The following is an 18277-nucleotide window of genomic DNA, read 5'->3' as shown; positions in this document are numbered from 1 at the left end:
TTGTCAGCTCGGGGATTCGATCTAGCAACCTTCCGGTTACTAGTCCAACGCTCTAACCACTAGGCTACGCTGCCGCCCGATTCTGGCAAAAATATTTTCTAATGTGGCCCTCCATGGAAAATAATTACCAGGCGTGCTATAGAACAACGATTAACTTTATACTAGAACATTTAAGTCTAAGATTTTCAAGACTAATTTCAAGTCAAAGAACTGACAGGAAAACCTATTTTCTTCAATGTTTTTAATAAACATGTATAACATCGGAAAGACAAACAAAAGGTAGAAAACAACAAACTCAACTAGTTGTTTTCATCAAAAGATTAAAGAAACGTATTAAATGAGCATGTTGCTCGCGGTCTCCAATATATCTAGAAGCATCGATTACTATTCCCAACAACGCTGTTCATGTCATCAGCCAGCCAATCAGCTGTGTTCTCTACCAACATGGTGAAACCAGGCTCAGATAGAAACTCTCCGGTCCAACACGGCCACCTGGCTGTCGTACCAGGCTACTGCAGTCAGGACCAGCCATTACAGAGTCATCTGAAAGACTCCACTACCTCCACTGAAATCAAAGATGGAGCCAGGGTGGTCGACTCAAAAGACACTGGTTTGTTGTAACAAATGAGACTGCGGGACCCTGATGGTGTCCGGTGTCCGGTAAGGAGCCGTTTGGCTGTGGAGTCGTAGTCAATGGGGGTTCACCCAGCGGTGAGGGATTTGGTTTGGGCTCTGTGGAAGTGTGTTGGTACAACAGAGGGGTCAGAGAGGTCAGGGGTACAACAGAGGGGTCAGAGAGGTCAGGGGTACAACAGAGGGGTCAGAGAGGTCAGGGGTACAACAGAGGGGTCAGAGAGGTCAGGGATACAACAGAGGGGTCAGAGAGGTCAGGGGTACAACAGAGGGGTCAGAGAGGTCAGGGGTACAACAGAGGGGTCAGGGGTACAACAGAGGGGTCAGAGAGGTCAGGGGTACAACAGAGGGGTCAGAGAGGTCAGGGGTACAACAGAGGGGTCAGAGAGGTCAGGGATACAACAGAGGGGTCAGAGAGGTCAGGGGTACAACAGAGGGGTCAGAGAGGTCAGGGGTACAACAGAGGGGTCAGAGAGGTCAGGGGTACAACAGAGGGGTCAGAGAGGTCAGGGTTACAACAGAGGGGTCAGAGAGGTCAGGGGTACAACAGAGGGGTCAGAGAGGTCTGGGGTACAACAGAGGGGTCAGAGAGGTCAGGGGTACAACAGAGGGGTCAGAGAGGTCAGGGGTACAACAGAGGGGTCAGAGAGGTCTCAGTCGGTGGTGGTACGTCTGTACCAGAAGCGGGCCCTGAAGTCATCACTACAGGTCATGAACCCCGGGTTGGTGGGGGAGTGAACGATACAGCGGACGATGTTATTGTGACCCAGGGACAGAAGGTTCTTCCTCTCGGCAGAGCGGGAGTCCCAGCAGCAGAGAGAGATGGTCCTCTCATCAGGCAACAGAACATAGTCCTCCGTGTGGTTGAAAACACCTTGGGTGCGGTGCATCTGCCGCCCACTCAGACCAGCGCCTGGCGGGACCAAAACACGGATACGGGTAAGAATGATTCCACATCAGAGTAACACCGTCCGAACTCAACCAACACCACCCAGGACCTCCTCAGCCTCTCTCCCCGTCTACTCCCCAATAACACACTCATCATAGGGGGAGATAGAAGGGGGTTAAGGCTAATGCCTGAGGGTTAAGGCTAGTGCCTGAGGGTTAAGGCTAGTGTCTGGGGGTTAAGGCTAGTGCCTGGGGGTTAAGGCTAGTGCCTGGGGGTTAAGGCTAGTGCCTGGGGGTTAAGGCTAGTGCCTGGGGGTTAAGGCTAGTGCCTGGGGGTTAAGGCTAGTGCCTGGGGGTTAAGGCTAGTGTCTGGGGGTTAAGGCTAGTGCCTGAGGGTTAAGGCTAGTGCCTGGGGGTTAAGGCTAGTGCCTGGGGGTTAAGGCTAGTGCCTGGGGGTTAAGGCTAGTGCCTGGGGGTTAAGGCTAGTGTCTGGGGGTTAAGGCTAGTGTCTGGGGGTTAAGGCTAGTGTCTGGGGGTTAAGGCTAGTGCCTGGGGGTTAAGGCTAGTGCCTGGGGGTTAAGGCTAGTGCCTGGGGGTTAAGGCTAGTGCCTGGGGGTTAAGGCTAGTGTCTGGGGGTTAAGGCTAGTGCCTGAGGGTTAAGGCTAGTGTCTGGGGGTTAAGGCTAGTGCCTGAGGGTTAAGGCTAGTGCCTGAGGGTTAAGGCTAGTGTCTGGGGGTTAAGGCTAGTGCCTGAGGGTTAAGGCTAGTGTCTGGGGGTTAAGGCTAGTGCCTGAGGGTTAAGGCTAGTGTCTGGGGGTTAAGGCTAGTGCCTGGGGGTTAAGGCTAGTGCCTGGGGGTTAAGGCTAGTGCCTGGGGGTTAAGGCTAGTGCCTGGGGGTTAAGGCTAGTGTCTGGGGGTTAAGGCTAGTGCCTGAGGGTTAAGGCTAGTGTCTGGGGGTTAAGGCTAGTGCCTGAGGGTTAAGGCTAGTGCCTGGGGGTTAAGGCTAGTGCCTGGGGGTTAAGGCTAGTGCCTGGGGGTTAAGGCTAGTGCCTGGGGGTTAAGGCTAGTGCCTGGGGGTTAAGGCTAGTGCCTGGGGGTTAAGGCTAGTGCCTGAGGGTTAAGGCTAGTGCCTGGGGGTTAAGGCTAGTGCCTGGGGGTTAAGGCTAGTGCCTGGGGGTTAAGGCTAGTGTCTGGGGGTTAAGGCTAGTGCCTGGGGGTTAAGGCTAGTGCCTGAGGGTTAAGGCTAGTGCCTGGGGGTTAAGGCTAGTGTCTGGGGGTTAAGGCTAGTGCCTGAGGGTTAAGGCTAGTGCCTGGGGGTTAAGGCTAGTGCCTGGGGGTTAAGGCTAGTGCCTGGGGGTTAAGGCTAGTGCCTGGGGGTTAAGGCTAGTGCCTGGGGGTTAAGGCTAGTGCCTGGGGGTTAAGGCTAGTGCCTGGGGGTTAAGGCTAGTGTCTGGGGGTTAAGGCTAGTGTCTGAGGGTTAAGGGTAGTGTCTGGGGGTTAAGGGTAGTGTCTGGGGGTTAAGGCTAGTGTCTGGGGGTTAAGGCTAGTGTCTGAGGTTAGGGGGTACCTGTGTATTTGACCAGGGGGCGCCCGGTGGAGATCTCCCACAGCTTGGCGACAGAGTCCTTCCCGGTGGAGAGGACGTACTTGGAGTTCTTGGAGAAGACAGCGGAGCAGACCTCCGCCCCATCATGAGCCTTATCGAACGTCATCACACAGCGGTTAGACACAGCGTCCCATAGCTTTATACTGCCGTCCTTACTGCACGTCACGTAGCTGGAGACAATAACACAGGGTTAAGACCTGAGGGCTGAGCCAGTCTAGTGAACCCACCTGTTGGCACTGTCAGGGTTAAGGTCAGGGGTCAGGGACTGAGCCAGTCTAGTGAACCCACCTGTTGGCACTGTCAGGGTTAAGGTCAGGGACCTGAGGGCTGAGCCAGTCTAGTGAACCCACCTGTTGGCACTGTCAGGGTTAAGGTCAGGGGTCAGGGACTGAGCCAGTCTAGTGAACCCACCTGTTGGCACTGTCAGGGTTAAGGTCAGGGGTCAGGGACCTGAGGGCTGAGCCAGTCTAGTGAACCCACCTGTTGGCACTGTCAGGGTTAAGGTCAGGGACCTGAGGGCTGAGCCAGTCTAGTGAACCCACCTGTTGGCACTGTCAGGGTTAAGGTCAGGGGTCAGGGACTGAGCCAGTCTAGTGAACCCACCTGTTGGCACTGTCAGGGTTAAGGTCAGGGGTCAGGGACCTGAGGGCTGAGCCAGTCTAGTGAACCCACCTGTTGGCACTGTCAGGGTTAAGGTCAGGGACCTGAGGGCTGAGCCAGTCTAGTGAACCCACCTGTTGGCACTGTCAGGGTTAAGGTCAGGGACCTGAGGGCTGAGCCAGTCTAGTGAACCCACCTGTTGTCACTGTCAGGGTTAAGGTCAGGGACCTGAGGGCTGAGCCAGTCTAGTGAACCCACCTGTTGGCACTGTCAGGGTTAAGGTCAGGGGTCAGGGACTGAGCCAGTCTAGTGAACCCACCTGTTGGCACTGTCAGGGTTAAGGTCAGGGACCTGAGGGCTGAGCCAGTCTAGTGAACCCACCTGTTGGCACTGTCAGGGTTAAGGTCAGGGGTCAGGGACCTGAGGGCTGAGCCAGTCTAGTGAACCCACCTGTTGGCACTGTCAGGGTTAAGGTCAGGGACCTGAGGGCTGAGCCAGTCTAGTGAACCCACCTGTTGGCACTGTCAGGGTTAAGGTCAGGGGTCAGGGACTGAGCCAGTCTAGTGAACCCACCTGTTGGCACTGTCAGGGTTAAGGTCAGGGGTCAGGGACCTGAGGGCTGAGCCAGTCTAGTGAACCCACCTGTTGGCACTGTCAGGGTTAAGGTCAGGGACCTGAGGGCTGAGCCAGTCTAGTGAACCCACCTGTTGGCACTGTCAGGGTTAAGGTCAGGGGTCAGGGACTGAGCCAGTCTAGTGAACCCACCTGTTGGCACTGTCAGGGTTAAGGTCAGGGGTCAGGGACCTGAGGGCTGAGCCAGTCTAGTGAACCCACCTGTTGGCACTGTCAGGGTTAAGGTCAGGGACCTGAGGGCTGAGCCAGTCTAGTGAACCCACCTGTTGGCACTGTCAGGGTTAAGGTCAGGGACCTGAGGGCTGAGCCAGTCTAGTGAACCCACCTGTTGGCACTGTCAGGGTTAAGGTCAGGGACCTGAGGGCTGAGCCAGTCTAGTGAACCCACCTGTTGGCACTGTCAGGGTTAAGGTCAGGGACCTGAGGGCTGAGCCAGTCTAGTGAACCCACCTGTTGGCACTGTCAGGGTTAAGGTCAGGGGTCAGGGACTGAGCCAGTCTAGTGAACCCACCTGTTGGCACTGTCAGGGTTAAGGTCAGGGGTCAGGGACCTGAGGGCTGAGCCAGTCTAGTGAACCCACCTGTTGGCACTGTCAGGGTTAAGGTCAGGGACCTGAGGGCTGAGCCAGTCTAGTGAACCCACCTGTTGGCACTGTCAGGGTTAAGGTCAGGGGTCAGGGACTGAGCCAGTCTAGTGAACCCACCTGTTGGCACTGTCAGGGTTAAGGTCAGGGGTCAGGGACCTGAGGGCTGAGCCAGTCTAGTGAACCCACCTGTTGGCACTGTCAGGGTTAAGGTCAGGGACCTGAGGGCTGAGCCAGTCTAGTGAACCCACCTGTTGGCACTGTCAGGGTTAAGGTCAGGGACCTGAGGGCTGAGCCAGTCTAGTGAACCCACCTGTTGGCACTGTCAGGGTTAAGGTCAGGGACCTGAGGGCTGAGCCAGTCTAGTGAACCCACCTGTTGGCACTGTCAGGGTTAAGGTCAGGGACCTGAGGGCTGAGCCAGTCTAGTGAACCCACCTGTTGGCACTGTCAGGGTTAAGGTCAGGGGTCAGGGACTGAGCCAGTCTAGTGAACCCACCTGTTGGCACTGTCAGGGTTAAGGTCAGGGGTCAGGGACCTGAGGGCTGAGCCAGTCTAGTGAACCCACCTGTTGGCACTGTCAGGGTTAAGGTCAGGGACCTGAGGGCTGAGCCAGTCTAGTGAACCCACCTGTTGGCACTGTCAGGGTTAAGGTCAGGGACCTGAGGGCTGAGCCAGTCTAGTGAACCCACCTGTTGGCACTGTCAGGGTTAAGGTCAGGGACCTGAGGGCTGAGCCAGTCTAGTGAACCCACCTGTTGGCACTGTCAGGGTTAAGGTCAGGGGTCAGGGACTGAGCCAGTCTAGTGAACCCACCTGTTGGCACTGTCAGGGTTAAGGTCAGGGGTCAGGGACCTGAGGGCTGAGCTAGTCTAGTGAACCCACCTGATGCCGGGTCTCCCGGTAATACCAACAGACTGCCGGGTCTCCCGGTAATACCAGCAGACTGCCGGGTCTCCCGGTAATACCAGCAGACTGCCGGGTCTCCCGGTAATACCAGCAGACTGCCGGGTCTCCCGGTAATACCAGCAGACTGCCGGGTCTCCCGGTAATACCAGCAGACTGCCGGGTCTCCCGGTAATACCAGCAGACTGCCGGGTCTCCCGGGTAATACCAACAGACTGCCGGGTCTCCCGGTAATACCAGCAGACTGCCGGGTCTCCCGGTAATACCAGCAGACTGCCGGGTCTCCCGGTAATACCAGCAGACTGCCGGGTCTCCCGGTAATACCAACAGACTGCCGGGTCTCCCGGTAATACCAGCAGACTGCCGGGTCTCCCGGTAATACCAGCAGACTGCCGGGTCTCCCGGTAATACCAGCAGACTGCCGGGTCTCCCGGTAATACCAGTTTTAGATTCCGTCTCTCACAGTTGAAGTGTACCTATGATAGAAATGACAGACCTCTACATGCTTTGTAAGTAGGAAAACCTGCAAAATCGGCAGTGTATCAAATACTTGTTCTCCCCACTGTAGCTGTCAGCAACGGCTGTGGCTGAAATAGCAGAATCCACTCATTTGAAGGGGTGTCCACATACTCCTGTACTGATGACTAGCTATTCATGATGAACAGCACTGTTCCTCAGGCTGGTCTCTCATCCAGTGATCATATTTTCACTATTCAGACTATTCTCAGTTTAATCTGGTCTTTGCTAATATGTTAAATGTTTAGAATGGTCTGTTATGAAACGGACAGGGACAAGGGCAGGGGAATGTCATCCGTATGCACCAGCCCAGTGGTTCCCAAACCTTCTTATAGTCCCGTACCCCTTAAAACATTCACCCTCCAGCTGTACCCCTTCAAACATTCACCCTCCAGCTGTACCCCTTAAAACATTCACCCTCCAGCTGTACCCCTTCAAACATTCACCCTCCAGCTGTACCCCTTCAAACATTCACCCTCCAGCTGTACCCCTTCAAACATTCACCCTCCAGCTGTACCCCTTCAAACATTCACCCTCCAGCTGTACCCCTTCAAACATTCACCCTCCAGCTGTACCCCTTCAAACATTCACCCTCCAGCTGTACCCCTTCAAACATTCAACCTCCAGCTGTACCCCTTCAAACATTCACCCTCCGGCTGTACCCCTTCAAACATTCACCCTCCGGCTGTACCCCTTCAAACATTCACCCTCCGGCTGTACGCCTTCAAACATTCACCCTCCAGCTGTACCCCTTCAAACATTCACCCTCCAGCTGTACCCCTTCAAACATTCACCCTCCAGCTGTACCCCTTCAAACATTCACCCTCCAGCTGTACCCCTTCAAACATTCACCCTCCAGCTGTACCCCTTCAAACATTCACCCTCCGGCTGTACGCCCTTCAAACATTCACCCTCCAGCTGTACCCCTTCAAACATTCACCCTCCAGCTGTACCCCTTCAAACATTCACCCTCCAGCTGTACCCCTTCAAACATTCACCCTCCAGCCGTACCCCTTCAAACATTCACCCTCCAGCCGTACCCCTTCAAACATTCACCCTCCAGCTGTACCCCTTCAAACATTCACCCTCCAGCTGTACCCCTTCAAACATTCACCCTCCAGCTGTACCCCTTCAAACATTCACCCTCCAGCTGTACCCCTTCAAACATTCACCCTCCAGCTGTACCCCCTCTAGCACCAGGGTCAGGGCACTCTCAAATGCTGTTTTTTGCCATCATTGTAAGCCTGTCACACACACACACTATACGATACATTTATTAAACATAAGAATTAGTGAATGTTTGTCACAACCCGTCTCGTGGGAAATGACAAAGAGCTCTTTATTGGACCAGGGCACAAATAATAATAATTAATAATTATGCTATAAATTTAACCATCTTACATATAAAACCTTATTTGTTCATCTAAAATGGTGAATAACTCACCACAGGTTAATGTGAAGGGTGTGCTTGAAAGGATGCACATAACTCTGTAATGTTGGGTTGTATTGGAGAGAGACTCAGTCTTAAATCATTTCCCACACAGTCTGTGCCTGTATTTAGTGTTCATGCTAGTGAGGGCCGAGAGTCCACTCTCACATAGGTACGTGGTTGGAAAGGGCATCAGTGTCTTAACAGCAGGATTTGCCAAGGCAGGATACTCTGAGCGCAGCCCAATCCAGAAATCTGGCAGTGGCTTCAGATTAAAAAACCTCACCCAGATAGGCCAGTCATGTGAGAAACCTGTCATCATGCAAGAGGTCAGACAAGTGAAAATTATGGTCAGTAAAGAAAACTTGAAGCTCGTCTCTCGATTTAAAAACCGTGCCAATACTTTGCCCCTTGATAACCAGCGCACTTCTGTATGTTGTAAAAGTGTTACATGGTCGCTGCCCATATCATTGCATAGTGCAGAAAATACACTAGTTCAGGGACCTTGCTTTAACAAAGTTAACCATTTTCTCTGTAGTGTCAAACGTCTTTCAAGCTGTCAGTCATTCCCTTGTCAGTAAGAGCCTCTTGGTGGATGCTGCAGTGCACCCAAGTGCCGCGTAACCACTCCACTATGTCTCCCTGTCATGGCTTTTGCTCCATCAGTACAGATACCAACACATCTTCACCACCAAAGTACATTTGATGTCATAAAGCTGTCCTGTACTTTAAAAATATCCTCTCCTGTTGTCCTGGATTCCAGTGGTTTGCAGAAGAGGATGTCTTCCTTAATAATTGACCCCCCATAAACGTAACGGACATATACCAGGAGCTGTACCAGGCCTGTTAACTCATCCATATACCAGGAGCTGTACCAGGCCTGTTAACTCATCCATATACCAGGAGCTGTACCAGGCCTGTTAACTCATCCATATACCAGGAGCTGTACCAGGCCTGTTAACTCATCCATATACCAGGAGCTGTACCAGGCCTGTTAACTCATCCATATACCAGGAGCTGTGCCAGGCCTGTTAACTCATCCATATACCAGGAGAGCTGTACCAGGCCTGTTAACTCATCCATATACCAGGAGCTGTACCAGGCCTGTTAACTCATCCATATACCAGGAGCTGTGCCAGGCCTGTTAACTCATCCATATACCAGGAGCTGTGCCAGGCCTGTTAACTCATCCATATACCAGGAGAGCTGTACCAGGCCTGTTAACTCATCCATATACCAGGAGCTGTACCAGGCCTGTTAACTCATCCATATACCAGGAGCTGTACCAGGCCGGCCACGTCTGTTGACTCATCCAGCTGTAACGCATATAATTCACTGGCTTGTATGCGAAGCAGTAATTGTTTCAAAACATCTCCTGCCATGTCTCTGATGCGTCGTGAAACAGTGTTGTTTGATGAAGACATTGTCTGTTTGGGCCTTTTCCCCCCAGCATTATCCAAGCCGTATCCACGGCAGCAGGAAGAATGAAGTCCTCCACAATAGTATGGGGCTTGCCTGTCCTAGCCACTCGGTAGCTCACCATATAAGACGCTTCTAGCCCCTTCTGATTAATGTAGTCTGTTGCTTTTATACATGTCTTACTACTCGAAAGTCGTCTTGATTCTCGCTCAAAAAAACTCCCGTGGATTATTTTTCAAATTGTCATGTTTCGTTTCTAAATGTCTGTGTAAGAGCGAAGGTTTCCCGCGAGAGAGTAACGCTTAATGTGATTGGATGTTCATTATTTGACTAGGCTACCTGTATTTGACATTGTGTTGTTATTTTGCTGAACACCAGATGGTTTATTTGTATTTTTGGCAGTGAAACGAGGCAACTCAGGCGAAAGGAAAAACCCTCAGCCAAACATACAGCCCCGTTGGGTCAGGGCTACCTGTTAGCATTAGGGTTGTAGTTAACCACTGATGGTGTCAGTATGCTGGTCTAGAGGGGTTAAAGGTCAGGGCTACCTGTTAGCATTAGGGTTGTAGTTAACCACTGATGGTGTCAGTATGCTGGTCTAGAGGGGTTAAAGGTCAGGGCTACCTGTTAGCATTAGGGTTGTAGTTAACCACTGATGGTGTCAGTATGCTGGTCTAGAGGGGTTAAAGGTCAGGGCTACCTGTTAGCATTAGGGTTGTAGTTAACCACTGATGGTGTCAGTATGCTGGTCTAGAGGGGTTAAAGGTCAGGGCTACCTGTTAGCATTAGGGTTGTAGTTAACCACTGATGGTGTCAGTATGCTGGTCTAGAGGGGTTAAAGGTCAGGGCTACCTGTTAGCATTAGGGTTGTAGTTAACCACTGATGGTGTCAGTATGCTGGTCTAGAGGGGTTAAAGGTCAGGGCTACCTGTTAGCATTAGGGTTGTAGTTAACCACTGATGGTGTCAGTATGCTGGTCTAGAGGGGTTAAAGGTCAGGGCTACCTGTTAGCATTAGGGTTGTAGTTAACCACTGATGGTGTCAGTATGCTGGTCTAGAGGGGTTAAAGGTCAGGGCTACCTGTTAGCATTAGGGTTGTAGTTAACCACTGATGGTGTCAGTATGCTGGTCTAGAGGGGTTAAAGGTCAGGGCTACCTGTTAGCATTAGGGTTGTAGTTAACCACTGATGGTGTCAGTATGCTGGTCTAGAGGGGTTAAAGGTCAGGGCTACCTGTTAGCATTAGGGTTGTAGTTAACCACTGATGGTGTCAGTATGCTGGTCTAGAGGGGTTAAAGGTCAGGGCTACCTGTTAGCATTAGGGTTGTAGTTAACCACTGATGGTGTCAGTATGCTGGTCTAGAGGGGTTAAAGGTCAGGGCTACCTGTTAGCATTAGGGTTGTAGTTAACCACTGATGGTGTCAGTATGCTGGTCTAGAGGGGTTAAAGGTCAGGGCTACCTGTTAGCATTAGGGTTGTAGTTAACCACTGATGGTGTCAGTATGCTGGTCTAGAGGGGTTAAAGGTCAGGGCTACCTGTTAGCATTAGGGTTGTAGTTAACCACTGATGGTGTCAGTATGCTGGTCTAGAGGGGTTAAAGGTCAGGGCTACCTGTTAGCATTAGGGTTGTAGTTAACCACTGATGGTGTCAGTATGCTGGTCTAGAGGGGTTAAAGGTCAGGGCTACCTGTTAGCATTAGGGTTGTAGTTAACCACTGATGGTGTCAGTATGCTGGTCTAGAGGGGTTAAAGGTCAGGGCTACCTGTTAGCATTAGGGTTGTAGTTAACCACTGATGGTGTCAGTATGCTGGTCTAGAGGGGTTAAAGGTCAGGGCTACCTGTTAGCATTAGGGTTGTAGTTAACCACTGATGGTGTCAGTATGCTGGTCTAGAGGGGTTAAAGGTCAGGGCTACCTGTTAGCATTAGGGTTGTAGTTAACCACTGATGGTGTCAGTATGCTGGTCTAGAGGGGTTAAAGGTCAGGGCTACCTGTTAGCATTAGGGTTGTAGTTAACCACTGATGGTGTCAGTATGCTGGTCTAGAGGGGTTAAAGGTCAGGGCTACCTGTTAGCATTAGGGTTGTAGTTAACCACTGATGGTGTCAGTATGCTGGTCTAGAGGGGTTAAAGGTCAGGGCTACCTGTTAGCATTAAGGTTGTAGTTAACCACTGATGGTGTCAGTATGCTGGTCTAGAGGGGTTAAAGGTCAGGGCTACCTGTTAGCATTAGGGTTGTAGTTAACCACTGATGGTGTCAGTATGCTGGTCTAGAGGGGTTAAAGGTCAGGGCTACCTGTTAGCATTAGGGTTGTAGTTAACCACTGATGGTGTCAGTATGCTGGTCTAGAGGGGTTAAAGGTCAGGGCTACCTGTTAGCATTAGGGTTGTAGTTAACCACTGATGGTGTCAGTATGCTGGTCTAGAGGGGTTAAAGGTCAGGGCTACCTGTTAGCATTAGGGTTGTAGTTAACCACTGATGGTGTCAGTATGCTGGTCTAGAGGGGTTAAAGGTCAGGGCTACCTGTTAGCATTAGGGTTGTAGTTAACCACTGATGGTGTCAGTATGCTGGTCTAGAGGGGTTAAAGGTCAGGGCTACCTGTTAGCATTAAGGTTGTAGTTAACCACTGATGGTGTCAGTATGCTGGTCTAGAGGGGTTAAAGGTCAGGGCTACCTGTTAGCATTAGGGTTGTAGTTAACCACTGATGGTGTCAGTATGCTGGTCTAGAGGGGTTAAAGGTCAGGGCTACCTGTTAGCATTAGGGTTGTAGTTAACCACTGATGGTGTCAGTATGCTGGTCTAGAGGGGTTAAAGGTCAGGGCTACCTGTTAGCATTAGGGTTGTAGTTAACCACTGATGGTGTCAGTACGCTGGTCTAGAGGGGTTAAAGGTCAGGGCTACCTGTTAGCATTAGGGTTGTAGTTAACCACTGATGGTGTCAGTATGCTGGTCTAGAGGGGTTAAAGGTCAGGGCTACCTGTTAGCATTAGGGTTGTAGTTAACCACTGATGGTGTCAGTATGCTGGTCTGGAGGGGTTAAAGGTCAGGGCTACCTGTTAGCATTAGGGTTGTAGTTAACCACTGATGGTGTCAGTATGCTGGTCTAGAGGGGTTAAAGGTCAGGGCTACCTGTTAGCATTAGGGTTGTAATTGACTCCACTGATGGTGTCCGTATGCTGGTCTAGAGGGTTGCAGGAGACGAAGCATTGGAAAGTGTTAACGTCGTAGAGGCGGAGGGTCGGATGCTGCGTCCCCACCAATAGGAAGTCTCCTGACGGGTGGAAAGAGATGGCCCGCAGCATCTCCGCTTCCTGCGGAGAGCAGACACACAGACACACACTACTGTTAGTATATCTAACTGCTGGGCCCAAAAAGGTGACAATTATATTATTATGTTTCAGAGCAGCGTTGTTACAATACCAACATTTTACTAACCATGTGATACAAGGCCAATTCTCACCAAGTAGTATGATGATACCACGGATTTGCCCCGCCAGCCCAGCACACCTGTTCCTGTTTTCTATTCTGCCCAAACCCCTGATATCTCTACTCAACACCATTAAATGTAACTTCCTGTTTTCTATTCTGCCCAAACCCCTGATATCTCTACTCAACACATTAAATGTAACTTCCTGTTTTCTATAGGTAACTGCCCAAACCCCTGATATCTCTACTCAACACATTAAATGTAACTTCCTGTTTTCTATAGGTAACTGCCCAAACCCCTGATATCTCTACTCAACACATTAAATGTAACTTCCTGTTTTCTATAGGTAACTGCCCAAACCCCTGATATCTCTACTCAACACATTAAATGTAACTTCCTGTTTTCTATAGGTTCTGCCCAAACCCCTGATATCTCTACTCAACACATTAAATGTAACTTCCTGTTTTCTATAGGTAACTGCCCAAACCCCTGATATCTCTACTCAACACATTAAATGTAACTTCCTGTTTTCTATAGGTAACTGCCCAAACCCCTGATATCTCTACTCAACACATTAAATGTAACTTCCTGTTTTCTATAGGTTCTGCCCAAACCCCTGATATCTCTACTCAACACATTAAATGTAACTTCCTGTTTTCTATAGGTAACTGCCCAAACCCCTGATATCTCTACTCAACACATTAAATGTAACTTCCTGTTTTCTATTCTGCCCAAACCCCTGATATCTCTACTCAACACATTAAATGTAACTTCCTGTTTTCTATAGGTTCTGCATACCCCCCCAGCTCCCATCACTGTCTACACAAACATACAATTTGAGAGATAACATTGTTACCCGCCTAAAGGCCCCGCCTCCGTTGTTACCCGCCTAAAGGCCCCGCCTCCGTTGTTACCCGTCTAAAGGCCCCGCCTCCGTTGTTACCCGTCTAAAGGCCCCGCCTCCGTTGTTACCCGCCTAAAGGCCCCGCCTCCGTTGTTACCCGCCTAAAGGCCCCGCCTCCGTTGTTACCCGTCTAAAGGCCCCGCCTCCGTTGTTACCCGTCTAAAGGCCCCGCCTCCGTTGTTACCCGTCTAAAGGCCCCGCCTCCACTGTTACCCGTCTAAAGGCCCCGCCTCCGTTGTTACCCGTCTAAAGGTCCCGCCTCCGTTGTTACCCGCCTAAAGGCCCCGCCTCCGTTGTTACCCGCCTAAAGGCCCCGCCTCCGTTGTTACCCGTCTAAAGGCCCCGCCTCCGTTGTTACCCGTCTAAAGGCCCCGCCTCCGTTGTTACCCGCCTAAAGGCCCCGCCTCCGTTGTTACCCGCCTAAAGGCCCCGCCTCCGTTGTTACCCGTCTAAAGGCCCCGCCTCCGTTGTTACCCGTCTAAAGGCCCCGCCTCCGTTGTTACCCGTCTAAAGGCCCCGCCTCCACTGTTACCCGTCTAAAGGCCCCGCCTCCGTTGTTACCCGTCTAAAGGTCCCGCCTCCGTTGTTACCCGCCTAAAGGCCCCGCCTCCGTTGTTACCCGTCTAAAGGCCCCGCCTCCGTTGTTACCCGTCTAAAGGCCCCGCCTCCACTGTTACCCGTCTAAAGGCCCCGCCTCCGTTGTTACCCGTCTAAAGGCCCCGCCTCCGCTGTTACCCGTCTAAAGGCCCCGCCTCCGTTGTTACCCGTCTAAAGGCCCCGCCTCCGTTGTTACCTGTACATGTTTGAAGGCTCTCTTGGCAGAGGGCTTGGAGTAGTCAAACAGTTTGAGTGTGTAGTCACGTGACCCCGACGCCAGGATCTGTTCGGTGGGGTGGAACGCCAGGCACGTGACCTCATCCACGTGGTCGTACAGTGTTCTGATCACAGGGTGGTTCTCCATGTTCTGCTGGGCCGTCTCATTCATCATCACCTAGAACACACAGGAACGTTCCTACATCAGAATGTCTTTCAGAACGTTCTGAACATTCCTACATCAGAATGTCTTTCAGAACGTTCTGAACATTCCTACATCACAATGTCTTTCAGAACGTTCTGAACATTCCTACATCACAATGTCTTCCAGAACGTTCTGAACATTCCTACATCACAATGTCTTTCAGAACGTTCTGAACATTCCTACATCACAATGTCTTTCAGAACGTTCTGAACATTCCTACATCAGAATGTCTTTCAGAACGTTCTGAACATTCCTACATCACAATGTCTTTCAGAACGTTCTGAACATTCCTACATCAGAATGTCTTTCAGAACGTTCTGAACATTCCTACATCACAATGTCTTTCAGAACGTTCTGAACATTCCTACATCAGAATGTCTTTCAGAACGTTCTGAACATTCCTACATCACAATGTCTTTCAGAACGTTCTGAACATTCCTACATCACAATGTCTTTCAGAACGTTCTGAACATTCCTACATCAGAATGTCTTTCAGAACGTTCTGAACATTCCTACATCAGAATGTCTTTCAGAACGTTCTGATCACCTAGGTCTTATTAAAACAACTAAAACAGGTGTTCTTAATAGACAAACACAGGTAGGTCTCTCTCGTAGTGTTGCATGGAATACCAAAACGTCTGTATTTCCCCCCCTCCGGTACAAAAAAAACTATGTTCCGGTGCTAGAATTTGTTACATTCGGTCCATCTGTCAAATGTCTCATGTGTTTGAGAGGTTCAAGTCTGTCTATCAGAGCAGCCCCTTTATAGAACGAAGAGCAGTGCCTGCTCCACTTCATCATTCATTACCATCTGTCTGGCTGCATTATCTCCCCGCTCATGTTGCACACAAGTTAACCTACTTGAATAATGCAACACGGCATGTGAAGATGTTCAAACTGTTAGTAAAACAATGTCCATACAGGCTACAACACTTTACAATTCAAGACCATACTGATATCTTCCAGCTTTAAATGTAGGCTAACTTTCCATGCTAGTCGACAGCTGAATTCACCACCCTAGTACATTGTTTGTGATATGAAACCATAAGGCAGTATATACTGATTTCAAAGATGGCTTCCTCGCGTCTGGTTTCTGCTAGATTCCACAGCTACAAAGTCAGATTATACAGCCACATTCTGCCTCCCGATGACATCACTAATTTCTTAAAGAGCCAAGCACACTTAAAAAATAAAATAAGAGATTGCTTCTTCTATGCAAATGTTGAGAAGTACAATAAAATTATATGTCCTTCAAATAAATGATTACCATTGTTGTTTTGTGGTTAGATTGGTAAAAAAAAAAAATCAAATTGATTGTATAAATGATTCAACTAATGCATACATGGCTGTCTAAAATGTTTTTCATACAAATGTTCAAATGTAAATGATATTGAACTCAAAAAGATGGCCAATGATTGATCAGAGCAGTAGCTGAGTGTGTCTGGATCGAGTGCCATTCTGTGACTTTGGCTAATAGGCCTTTTTTTGTGGTATCGAGTATTGTGATACTAAACCTGGTATTCGAAGTCAAAATTCTGGTATCGTGACAACACTACCCTCTCTGTTTCGTCCCCGACCGCTTCTGTTTAGTTGCTAGTGAATACAACCACGGCTCTGGTCAAAAGTAGTGCGCTACACAGGGAATAGGATACAATGACAGACATAGCTCTCTGTCTCACCTCTATGGGCATGGCACTCTTGGCCAGCATCCGTTCTGTGTCCAGGACTTTGATGGAGGCGTCTGCAGAGCCCGTAGCAATGAGCTGTCCGTCCCGGCTATAGGTGGCCACGCGACACGGACCCTTATGAGACGTCACGTAACAAGTCTCGTACTCAGACGCCTCGGGGGACATGGACTGGACGTCAGCGTCAAACTCCAGGTCGATGCCAACGCCTGGTGCCACTGTGTCAGACCGGCCGATGGCATACTGCACAGCACTGTCATCATTCTCCATGCCTGGAGGTGAATGGAGCAATACAGTTGATTAAAAACAGTGACATAACACTACGGACGTTTAGCTAACAAACTACACCGTCGCCATTCGCAATGTCTTGGGACGACGGGATGGAAGAAACAGCGGAGCAGTACAGTTTCAAAACAACGACACTGCAGACATGTCGCTACCATTCTCATATGAGCTAGTCCACTACCCACTCACCTATCTTGGCCAGCTGCATGAGGTTCTCTGAGGGCGACACGACGCTCTGTGGCTTCACCTCTGTGATGAGGTTGTTGGCGATGTTGGTGTAACCGTCATACAGCAACTGACTGATGATCAGCCGGTACAGGTGCTGCCGGTCCCGCAGCGTCGGTTTGGGACGATACATCTCCGCTCAGGCTTCTTCAACGAACTTGGCTGAAATCGATCAAAACATGGTCATCATTATTTGCTATAAATAAAATTAAAATAAAACGTTTTTTTTTTATTATGGACTCTTAACTTCTATAATATCAACTAGCTAGCGAGAAAGCTCAACTATCATGGGAATACTATGGAAGCCCACTTATGGCTGGTTAACTAGCGGTAACTAACGTTAGCATACCAACGGGACCTACAATGCAAAATAGCTACTGTAGTTAGCTACAACAAAACCATTCGTAACATTCACATTACAAACATAAATCGTAGGCCGTACAAACGGTTAACAAGCACCTAAATGTTTGCAATAATAACCAACCGAGTTTAGGGAAGTAAAATCAAATAAGTTCAATGAATGCATTTTCATTTAACGTTATCAACTGCTAGCTAGCTAGCTAGCACAACATTGTGCAAGCAACGACTGCACCAAACGGGTTAAAACTTAGTTTTATTGAGTGCGATTATGTATAACACAACAGGAATATCAAGAAAATGTATCAAAACTTAAAGAAACGTTAGCTACATACATAAAACCTTTCAAATGTTGCAAAAATACCTTTGCCTTGGTTCAAAGGGGCGCTTGGGGGTTACAAAGCATGCGCTGCGTATTACGTCACATCTATGCGTCGGTACGTAACGGGGCGTGTGTTTTGACCACAGAAATGAATATTACGTCACATCTATGCGTCGGTACGTAACGGGGCGTGTGTTTTGGCCATATAAATGAATAGAACATCCTTAGAAGCTCTGACCCTGGCTGGTACACTCAAAATGGCTGCCTGGTATTTTTAAAAAAAAGTTTTTTATTAACAGTAACATGCAAAACATAAACATAACAGCCAGAGGGATTCCAAAGAAATGAGAATTTTTTAAAAATAAAACTATTCCACATTATATCAAATCAAATACAGACATATAGCGTATACATTTTTTGACATTTTGTTTTGTATACGTTTTAAAGACGTTTTAAAGAAAATTAAGAAAAGGGGCTTTTTCTTCATAAATTTTGATTTGTGTATGAAACATTTTCCTAATAAAATAAAGAGATTTATGACATACGTTCAATTGTGGAATCAGTGTAGTAAAATAATATGTCAAACTTAGACATATGTCAAACTTAGACATCAAACGACGAAGCCCAACAAAATATCGCAGAGGGAATAGACTTCCTGTAGAAAATATCCCTTAATAAACGATTGTTGAATTTCGTATCTAGTAGACCAATGCCATTCACCTGAATATTGCTTACAATCGGAGATATTCCAAAATATGTATTATTCTGAAGTAAAGTTTTTATCCCACTAGGTATAGCTTTAATAACAGCGTCATTGTAACGGCCGTCATAGTGAATGGTCC

At 49.2% G+C, this 18277-nt stretch overlaps 1 protein-coding gene and 3 long non-coding RNA genes across 8 annotated transcripts; 3 read left to right on the top strand and 1 right to left on the bottom strand.

The window, feature by feature from the left end:
* Positions 1 to 226: 226 nt before the first annotated feature.
* Positions 227 to 17583, bottom strand: cstf1 (cleavage stimulation factor, 3' pre-RNA, subunit 1). Of its 2 annotated transcripts, none has more exons than XM_045692001.1 (7): positions 17478 to 17583; positions 16721 to 16918; positions 16241 to 16518; positions 14337 to 14534; positions 12342 to 12523; positions 3088 to 3296; positions 227 to 1546 (listed from the first exon to the last, which is right to left on the bottom strand). In XM_045692001.1, exons 2-7 carry the CDS (start codon positions 16887 to 16889, stop codon positions 1287 to 1289), a joined length of 1296 nt encoding a protein of 431 aa, XP_045547957.1. In that variant the 5' UTR covers positions 16890 to 16918; positions 17478 to 17583; the 3' UTR covers positions 227 to 1286. The 2 variants fall into 2 exon arrangements, with proteins under 2 accessions (XP_045547957.1, XP_045547958.1); XM_045692002.1 differs by lacking the exon at positions 17478 to 17583 and adding an exon at positions 17449 to 17468.
* On the top strand, positions 3320 to 3846 carry LOC123725586 (uncharacterized). The gene is made up of 3 exons (XR_006758122.1): positions 3320 to 3437; positions 3561 to 3691; positions 3822 to 3846. It is a non-coding gene; the product is annotated as an uncharacterized lncRNA (long non-coding RNA).
* LOC123725587 (uncharacterized) lies at positions 4282 to 4857 on the top strand. 2 transcript variants are annotated; one of them, XR_006758126.1, is made up of 3 exons: positions 4282 to 4453; positions 4584 to 4769; positions 4832 to 4857. It is a non-coding gene; the product is annotated as an uncharacterized lncRNA (long non-coding RNA). The 2 variants fall into 2 exon arrangements; XR_006758127.1 differs by lacking the exon at positions 4282 to 4453 and adding an exon at positions 4497 to 4521.
* On the top strand, positions 4852 to 5818 carry LOC106566271 (uncharacterized). 3 transcript variants are annotated; one of them, XR_006758124.1, is made up of 3 exons: positions 4852 to 5023; positions 5154 to 5339; positions 5402 to 5427. It is a non-coding gene; the product is annotated as an uncharacterized lncRNA (long non-coding RNA). The 3 variants fall into 3 exon arrangements; XR_006758123.1 differs by lacking the exons at positions 4852 to 5023; positions 5402 to 5427 and adding exons at positions 5067 to 5091; positions 5532 to 5556 and having other exon boundaries at positions 5154 to 5401; XR_006758125.1 differs by lacking the exons at positions 4852 to 5023; positions 5154 to 5339 and adding exons at positions 5532 to 5717; positions 5779 to 5818 and having other exon boundaries at positions 5340 to 5408.
* Positions 17584 to 18277: the final 694 nt, after the last annotated feature.

This window comes from Salmo salar, chromosome ssa12 (genome assembly GCF_905237065.1).
Source record: "Salmo salar chromosome ssa12, Ssal_v3.1, whole genome shotgun sequence".
Classification (NCBI taxonomy): domain Eukaryota; kingdom Metazoa; phylum Chordata; class Actinopteri; order Salmoniformes; family Salmonidae; genus Salmo; species Salmo salar.
The sequence above is the reverse complement of the archived record's forward strand: the minus strand, read 5'-3'. Positions and strand labels throughout refer to the sequence as shown.

Bases quoted from the DNA above. Each gene is read 5' to 3' on its own strand.
- cstf1 (XM_045692001.1), bottom strand. From the start codon at position 16,889: ATGTATCGTCCCAAACCGACGCTGCGGGACCGGCAGCACCTGTACCGG. The intron at 16,519-16,720 runs GTGAGTGGGTAG...ATTCACCTCCAG, and splicing joins CATGCAGCTGGCCAAGATAG to GCATGGAGAATGATGACAGT. The intron at 3,297-12,341 runs GTAGCCCTGACC...TATTGTCTCCAG, and splicing joins TACAACCCTAATGCTAACAG to CTACGTGACGTGCAGTAAGG.